We start from the raw sequence: 9492 nt of genomic DNA, 5'->3' as shown, positions 1-9492 counted from the left end.
CCCTCAGTTCCACTTGACAGCTGCAATAAATTGGGTAGTAGAAGAAGACAGTCGTTACGCAGGTGTTTACGTTTTCCTACTTCCGTAGCTGCATAAAGCGGAGTAACGTTACCAACCTAACGTCAAATCTCAAAATTTGAGAAGAAACTCTCGGTCATGTTTCTAAATTTAAACATAAATATCAGAGATGCCTGACAGATAAATAATACTAAGGTCGTTTGCTGTCCACTACAGGCGCTCTATCGCGAGTTTTCCACATCTTTCATCGCAAGCTAAGCTAAAGCTAAAGCTAGCGGTGCGTTAGCTGCGGGTCAGCGGCAGTAGACGTAATTTTAATAAACCGTCGCCTGATCCGCGTTTTGTTTCAGCGTGAATTTAGATAACAAACAAGGCAGTCATGGCCACTAGGCGTCTGACCGATGCCTTCTTGTTAATGCGGAACAATGCAATCCAAAACCGGCAGATATTGGCTGAGCAAGTGAGTACATACGACCCCCGTCTGAGTACACGTAGCAATGCTGCGGTGAGTGGTCTGCATCGTTTTGATCATTTTACTGTGTGTGTTTGCATATAGCCAGTCACTGAACTGTGATAGCTAGATACACATGTGTGTTAGTAGCTGCTAGTCATAACTAAAGAACATTGAATCAGGTAGTATTTCACCTCAGGGCTTATTTTCTTATGTGATGGAAGAGGATGAAGAGGGGCGTGCAGGCACATTTTTAACTCCTAATAGCTTAGTGACTACAGTAAACATAAACAATGATAATACAATTTGCTAAATATTAAGTAGTATTTCCTAATTTCTAAGATAAAATATGTATTTGTAAAAATAAAACGGGTTTTGTGAAAGTTAAAGCATGTTTTTAATGGCCATATAGTGCTCCTCTGTAGTAAAAGATAGTAATTTGATCTGCTCTGGATCAAATTTTGCCTGCAACTTGTAACTGATTGTTCCCCTAGAATGTCACTGGTGTTCTCCTGTACTACAAAAATGTGTAACACAAACCAAGGCAAAGAAAATCGCTGTACAAGATTCCTGAAAACTACTACTTGTCATTCGGAAAACTGGTCATCTTTGAGTTTTGTTATCTCTAGTGGAGCCATTATAAAGATGAATTTGATCACGGCATTGATCAGAAACTGTTTTCAATGTCGATCGTTCACATTTGGCCAAACACCCAATCCACATGATAAGGGTAGTGTCAGGGCTGATGCAGATTCAGCAGATGGGATTGGTGCAATTTGGTCATTTTTAAATATGAGAATCCTGTCATTATCTACTTGTGCACTGTCAGTTAAACTCCATTGCAGTTTGTAATACTACAAAACACAGTAGTCCACAGTTTCTAACCGTTCCAGTCCCTGACACTTTTTGATGCTGCAGCATGAACAGTTTATAGCTCTCCTGTGTTTGCACTAGAGTACGTTTCCAGTAGAGGAGGCCAGATGCAGGACACACAGCACAGCAAGCAGGTGCAGGATACGTGCGACCATTCACACTCCATTGTGAACATTTTAACCAGTTAACTGCTTGCTGAGGTAGATTTATTTCTGCCAGCAGCCTGTACACTGACTGAACATGTAAGGATATCTCAACATTTGAGGAAACATATCCAAACATATGCTGCTCATATTTTTTGTGTGTTTGATAAACACATCAGCATATCCAAACCTACAGAGGGAAAAGCTTTAAATGGCTGTGGCTTCTTGATGGACACTGTCTGTTAATGTATCTCTGTGTATGAAACAGTGTAGAGTGTTGGGGTCTATTCAGCAAATAGGCTCAGAGAAGGGAAACCACTGGTGATGTTGTGGCCTTGTGCTCCAGAGACTAGAACATTTATGTAAAGAGTGATTCATGCCTTCTGTTCGGCAGATTAATTGCTCATACTCTGTCTGTGTACTCAGTCAGTCACCTGCATTGTTTACTTGAGCTCGGGTGATGCAGTTATCATTGACCAGCCCAGCAATTTGATTATAGAAAGTCAGACCTTCAATCCATGGCTCATGGATTGATGTTTCTGAACCTGTGGGGTCCTGTTTTTGTTTTTTTTGGTTTGTTTTTTAACTTCAGCTCAATGTATATCATCAAAAATAGCTTTAACAGAGGTCATTTAAAAAGTAAATTCTAAAAAGCATTGTGCAGAATAGTGAAAGATCTCTACAGATCCTGGAATAGAAATGTAATTTTCTACATAGTGACCCAGCAATCTCCTTAATAAGATCTTTTTGCAGGTTTTAACTTGCTGGACACTTATTATACTCTACCAAGTTGGCTTGGGCCTTGTCAAGATATTATGGTGTGCCAGGGTATGTAGAAATCCTGAAGGTGTAATGACGCTCCTCTTTGTATTGAACTGATACGGAGATGCTTTATTAAGGTGATGTGTTGTAGTGATCATCACATCATCATGCGCCACCAGAGGTCCATCTCTACAGGTGAAGCGCGCAGCTGATCAGAAATAGATGGCTACAGCGAGTTGTTGAGATAACCAAACAGGGCTAGTTAAAAAGTAGAAATGCCTTTCCCCCTGTTTGGGAGTAATTAGGGTTTAGTCCTGATGATAAAGGTGGACCAGCCAACACGGACGAAGCTGAGTACGCACATTGTCTCCCCACTGATGTGTTGGCATCAAATGCGATGCTGCGTCCTCCAGCAAGAATCTAAAAGGGCACATATTTCTGATCTATCCATAAGTCTATGGGCCATAAGTATTTATTAAACTCAGAAAAAATATCTAAGTAGGCTAATTGCATATTAGACACACACTCGGTATTGTAGGCCAGACAATGACATACATGCATACATAAATATATTTTTACACCAAAACCGTCATAAAGGTATATCCCAATGAAATGTGAGCAGGACATAAAAAACTAGATTCCACCCAAGCCTAGTTTTAAGCATGTTATGTGTTTTGTAGCTCAGTGGAGAAGTAAAATGTTTATATATAGAATTAGTTTATAGTCTTACATCTCACTTGTCTTGTACTGTGTATGTTCAGTGTGTGTTTGATCTCATTGTCCTTTTATCCGAATTCATCCATATATGTTTAAAGCTGTGTTGATTTAAATGTCTCTGCACTCTGCACCAATATCACAACAATGTTGGTCTGTTAATTGTTTGCAAAATGCTGTCTGAATTGGAAATTAGTTACATCATAACAATGTTAAAGCTGAAAAAAATAGCACAGTGACTTTGTTGTTCAGCAGTATTACACTTAAATGTTATATTACAGTAGTGCAAGTAGGGCTGGGCAATATATTGATATTATATATATTAAGGCTAGATATTGTCTTAGATTTGGGATATTGTTATATGGTAAGAATTGTCTTTTGTCTCCATATCGCCCAGCCCCAAGTGCAATTGTCATGTGCATATGTATGTATCCAAAGGCTGAAATATATTTGCACTGACTAGAAGGCAATTACTCAACTAAAACTACTTTGTTTGCCTTTAGAAGATGCAGTATCAGCTTACTGAAGCTGCTGTACGCTCAGGTTTTAAAATAACTGACTTTGCCAGAGGGCAGCAGGGCCACTGTCATTTCAAACAAGATAGACACATGAGAGACATAATTATTAAAAACTAGTCAAAGGTACTTTTGAATTTTCTGTTAAATATGAACGTTGTACTGATTTCAGATTATCTCTAAAATGTAATTTGTTAAACTATCTCAGTTGATCTTGAGGCTTTTCTCTCTCTTTGTTCTGACTGTTTCTTACATTTAATATTTTATTTAAGTAGAATTATTGTGCAATTAGTGTTTAGATGAGTATGATTTATTTTTTGCATTCACACGCTAGTTTTATACCTGTGCAAATTCATACAAAACTCAGGACAAACGATTGGATTTCATTTCAGCAGCCGGACCTTACGTGCCTCTGCTGTACAGTCATTCTCATTCCAAATTAATTAGTTGTCGGGGCAGTGGATGCAAAAACTATTTATTGGTTTTCACTGCTGATTTTCTTTCGGGGCTCACTTTCTGTTACTTCTGTCTTTCTCTCCTTTTCCTTGTTCTCTATTGGATGGGACCAATCTGCTATCTGCCAATCACATTAGGAGCTTGATGAGGTACTGTTGATTCCTTTATGGTAGAATTACTTTAGATAAGCATAACATGCTACACCATCATCATGTGCAGTTGTTTTATGAAATGTTTAATAGAATAAGTTGTTGTTTTGTGTCTTTAAGTTGGCTGATGATCGAATGGCCTTGGTGTCAGGAATTAGTCTGGATCCTGAAGCGGCCATCGGAGTCACCAAGAAACTGCCCCCCAAATGGATAGAAGGGGTTGATGAGGTGAAGGAAATGCTTTGGATGTGTAAAAGGCTCACCATTTAAATACAAAACTAAGTAATATATGATTATAGTGTCCTTATTTGTAAGACTGAAAGCTCACAAATACATCAGTTTGGAATGCTGTAATCTTAAAGTGGTGGAATTTTCCGCATGAGCCCAATAATTTGCGTATAAAGAAACTTCACGTGGCTTTTAATCATTCCTTTCAGATTCAGTATGAAATCACACGGGTTCGGCAGAAGATGAAGGATCTGGCCTTACTTCACGACAAGCACATGAATCGACCCACGCTTGATGACAGTAGTGAAGAAGAGCACGCCATAGAAATCACTACCCAGGAGATAACACAGGTACTGGCATTTACCCGTGTAATAATGTTTCTTTGTTGTTGCTTTTAAATTTACATTTTTATTGGAATTAAAAATTGGCACACGGCACACCTTCACAGTCTTCTTTTTCTGTTTCTTACAACAAAATGGGAGAGAAATAAAATCAAATCAAAAATAAAGTTGAAGTGTATGTTGCAAAATCATTCAAACAGGTGACACCAGTAGCATGTTTTTCTGAAGATAAGAAACAAACATAAACGAAAGAAAGCAACAAAAAAACCCCACAATCATACAAACAACATAATGTTTATTTGTATAGATGAAAAGAATACACTATAAAGGTTTTTTGGTTATTTTTTCTTAATAAATACTGTCTGAATATTTTTGGCATGTTTTTAGTCTTTTTTAATGAGTAGATGTTTCTACTCAAGCACAAAGCCAGAAGAGCGTGACACAGTATTGATTGTTTATCCACTGAGGGTATGGATATGAACACATAAGACAATATATCATGTTTAAGAGTTCGAAATGAAAATTTGCTTCTGCTTGCTCACTAATGTTGTGTTCTGTGCAGATGTTTCATCGATGCCAGCGAGCTGTGACGGGTCTGCAGTCTCGTTGTGGCCACTGCACCGAGCAGGAGGAGAGGCTATTGCGAAACGTGGTCTCGTCCCTGGCACAGAGCCTGCAGGAGCTTTCCACCAATTTCCGACACACACAGTCTAGCTACCTGAAACGTAAGGACTGCTTAAGCTGGTATTATTAATTATCATTCCTCACTGTTTCAACTACTCAGAAATATTCACCATTATCCAGGAAATATCTCATATTTCTTCTAAATATTGTTTTTCATCTCATCTAAGCATTACATTATCGGTTTATATTCCAGGTATGAAAAATCGTGAGGAGAGATCAAAGCACTTTTTTGACTCTGGACCTCTAATGGAAGAGGATGAAGATTTAGCCGTATATGACAAGGTAAACAGCTTTTTAAACATTTCTCAAAGGGAAACTTTGCAGATTTTCAACCAGCTCTGTCATCGCAGTGTGTGCAGATGAACAGCGGCACATGACCTGGGTAATGAAAAACCTATTTGGCTAGACAGACACCTCATTAATGGCTCCACACTAAGGCACAGGTGGCCCAATCGAGCCTGATGACAGTAGGTGGGTTTCCATTGCATCTCAAATTGCGCAGATTGGAAATTTGTTTGGAAACAAGTCAATTTTGAAAAAACTCCCATTAATCGCAAATCTTTTTTAAACTCGCATGAGGTGATATTTCAGGCGATTCAAAAAAGCCATATTTCGCAAAAATGCTATAGAAACACTTTTTCGCTTTCATAGGTCACATGATGCTGTGGCTATGAGCATGTCAGTAGGAACTGGCTCCCTCATGACGCAGCAGGAGCTACAAGAGGTGTTATTGCATCGCACAACTTTTCAAAAGTTGACTGGATCATCTTTAAGTTTTGAATCCACAACTCGTCGGTGAAATCGTGGACTGTCATCAGAAATCCCTCATACATGCCGTTCCCAAGGGGCTTGCCTTACCATTATTCGATTGGAAATAAAGACAGCTGGAGCGGTGGCTGCAATAGAAATAAACCTGCTAATGTGTTGAACATCCATAGTCATGCTTTTTGGAATGTTATCACCAGAGGAGAAGTTGCATAACATCACTCACTGGAAACATAACCATCTTTCGTCTTGTGTTTTATCAACATTTTGCAAATATCGCTTAAGTTTTGCACAAATGCCAATTTAATTACTGCCTGTTCTTTTCTATTCAATTTTTACATAAAATGAAATATTTTATGAATAGTTTCTGCTGAGGCTATGGCTACAGGTGTTGATACTTTTGGATAAATTATTTTACTAAAAAAAAAAAAAATCGCTTAATTATTTGCTTTTGTTTGTTGCAGGGGTTCACAGATGACCAGCTGATGCTGGTGGAACAGAACACAGTTATGGTGGAGGAACGAGAAAGGGAGATCCGACAAATAGTGCAGTCCATCTCAGATCTGAATGAGATTTTTCGGGACTTGGCTACAATGGTTGTGGAACAGGTATTTGAAGCAGTCCTTTTGTTTTTAGGGCCTATGTCCCTTTCACTAACATGGAGGAGCGGGCTTTATGACCTATACTGCAGACAGACACCAGGGGGCGATCCAGATTGAAAAGTTACACTGTGGGGAAACTTCCATCTTTATATACAGTCTATGTTTGAATCACAAAGCTCGAATAAACATTATTTAAGTCAGTGGCAGTAATAGATTATAAAAATGTGAACAACACAGCCAATATATAACATTATCTTTGTTTAAAACAAAAATCTACAACTAAATAATTTTCCTCTGATAACAAAAAGTCCCTCTTCTTCTTCCTGCAGGGCACCGTTCTTGACAGAATTGACTTTAATGTGGAGCAGGCTTGTGTGAAAACAGAAGATGGACTGAAACAGTTACAAAAGGTAAATGCAAAATGGACATGTCTTCATACACATTATGACTTCTTTGGTCAGGTGACCATTTTTTCGAAATCAGAAATTTCCCATTCAGTTTGCTGTGGCTTGGAAACTAATAATGAATGTTAATAACCTTAAGGGAAAACAAACAGACAACTTTCAGCTAACGAAAAGACACGATTATGATTTTAAAACGATGAATGAAATGAATAAAATGAATAATGAATAAAATAAAATAAAATGAATTTAAAACATTTATTACTTTTACAGTAATCAAATCTGTTTAAACGTACTTGCATGATGAGACACAGAATGTTTAGCATTTATTAATTACATTTTAATAGGTCAAATACAGTGTTTGACTTATTTTTCATTTTCTTTGCAGGCTGAACAGTACCAGAAGAAAAACAGAAAGATGCTGGTCATTTTGATCCTCTTCGTCATAGTTATGGTTCTAATTATTATTCTTTTTGGAACAAAGTTTTAATTATGCATTCCTCCGGCTTTTGTTTTCTGTGTGGGTGTTTGTTGTGCATCTGTGTGGACTTGGACTCGGTCTTGGTTCTCCTTAAAACAAAGCTGACTGCCTTTCAAACCACCAGGAAACGTCAAGAAGAATTCCTCGTTCCTTTGCGGGTGCATTTTGGGCTGTCTGGAGATGTTCTGTGGTTGATTTTAATGAAAGAACAATCAAGAACCTGTTTGAGCCATGGCTATTTTATCAAATGACTTGCACCTGAATCACCAACACTCTGTGACGGAGGTTTGTTGAACCCGACTATGTTGACATACAGTATGTGTCTTAACAAAAGAGAACACTTTGTGGTGTATAAAAATGGACTACCAATGTTTAAATACTGAAGCGGAGCGTTCTCTGCTTGAATTCAAAGCACGAATTGTGACATTTGTTGTGTGGCGATGCATCATTTCTGTCCAGTATCGAACAATTTGTTTCCGTGTGAAAGATGTGACAAGAACGAATGTTTGTGAAAGAGAAATATGCAGTAGATCTCATTTCACTGCAAATTCATTTCCATTCCAACATGACATTTATGACCCGGCTCAGTATTTACCTTAAAAAAGACCTTTCAAAGAAAATGTTTTGTATTAGGACAGTACCAGATATGATTAGAATAGTCATTCAATACCAAAATATAGTTTTGGTTTTAGGACCACCTGTTTTTGTCCCTTCACTCACCAATCCTTGTCACTCCACTGTTGGCCTGAGGAGGATGTAGACAGCCATGAGCTTCCTCATATTCATCCTGTAATTTTTAAAATCAAACTTGCATCACACCTGCTGCACTTTTCATGAAGTGCTCATTTTAAAACAGTTGTTTATGTTTTAATGGTCCTTGCTTAAAGTGCTACCTTTTTTAAACTCTTGCAGTTTGCACATACTGAGGCCTGAGGGGAAAGGCCAGTTTCTTTTGTAGGATGATGAATGCATGACCTGCCCTATCCTCTCTTAGGTGGCTCGTACTTGTTGCCTTTAGGTTGCGGTATGAGTGAGATGGGTTAGGGGTAGTTAGAGCAAGCCAGTCAGAGCCTGCGCAGGGCAGGTCGTGCCTTTGCCATCCTAGGAGAAAAAACTTGCGAGGGGGAGGGTGGTTATGTTATGGATGTAATACTACTGTCATCTGTATGATGAAAAAATATTTATTTTTTAATAACTTCAAATAATCAAGAGTTTCAGAGGTGTTCTGTCTCAGGCAGAAATACAGTTTATTGAGTAAAGTGTATCTGTAGCCTAAACCCAACAGTTATTGTCCACTCCACTGAGAAAACTGTGATGTAGTCTAACACAAGCAGATGTATGAAGACAGCATTATGATTTTTTTTCCTTTTCAGATTGGACACATTACATTTCAGTTGGCTGTGTTGGAATTTCTTTACCCGTTCTTGTATTCTGTAAAGACTGATAAGCTGAATGGATGAAGAGCTTTATTTAACATATCTGTAATCGGCTCTACACTTTATACACCTGTCAAATCATCTTTGTCATTGATGTGAAGTTATGTGTGAAAAATGGTTGTGTCTTAGTGGTACTCTACTTAAGTTTTGTTTTGCAAACAAAACAGGTGAGGAGACAGCAACTTTTTGTAAAAAAAATAAACCTGGAACATAATGGTGTTTAGTGTATTTGTGTGGCACTGCTGAATTGATACAGCTAAAATAATTGATTAATTGATTATAAGTTATTTAGTACATTATCAACATAGTTATACCATGTAAATCCCTTTTCAAGCAAAAGTGTGAAACATTCCATATTCTGGTGAAAAAAATTCAATAAGCGCCTGTTGGTTTGGACAAAATGAGCAATTTGAAGACTATTGTGATTGGCATTTGTGAATTTTCATGAGCTCATGAGTAAAAATAGGGCCATG

The 9492-nt window shown here is 37.9% G+C and overlaps 1 protein-coding gene across 3 annotated transcripts; it reads left to right on the top strand.

Annotated features, from left to right (window-relative positions):
- The first annotated feature begins 44 nt into the window (after window positions 1-44).
- Window positions 45-9238, top strand: stx16 (syntaxin 16). Of its 3 annotated transcripts, none has more exons than XM_042500566.2 (8): window positions 45-478; window positions 4202-4309; window positions 4519-4659; window positions 5213-5375; window positions 5528-5616; window positions 6564-6707; window positions 7031-7111; window positions 7491-9238. In XM_042500566.2, the coding sequence occupies exons 1-8, from the start codon at window positions 398-400 to the stop codon at window positions 7590-7592; spliced, it is 909 nt and encodes a 302-aa protein (XP_042356500.1). In that variant the 5' UTR covers window positions 45-397; the 3' UTR covers window positions 7593-9238. The 3 variants fall into 3 exon arrangements, with proteins under 3 accessions (XP_042356500.1, XP_042356483.1, XP_087940868.1); XM_042500549.2 differs by having other exon boundaries at window positions 45-523; XM_088084742.1 differs by lacking the exon at window positions 45-478 and adding an exon at window positions 1269-4081.
- The last annotated feature ends 254 nt before the right edge of the window (window positions 9239-9492 follow it).

This window comes from Plectropomus leopardus, chromosome 2 (genome assembly GCF_026936395.1).
Source record: "Plectropomus leopardus strain MGB_pleo_1.0 chromosome 2, ASM2693639v1, whole genome shotgun sequence".
In the NCBI taxonomy this organism is placed as follows: Eukaryota; Metazoa; Chordata; class Actinopteri; order Perciformes; family Serranidae; genus Plectropomus; species Plectropomus leopardus.
This window is presented reverse-complemented; position numbering and strand designations above follow the sequence as displayed.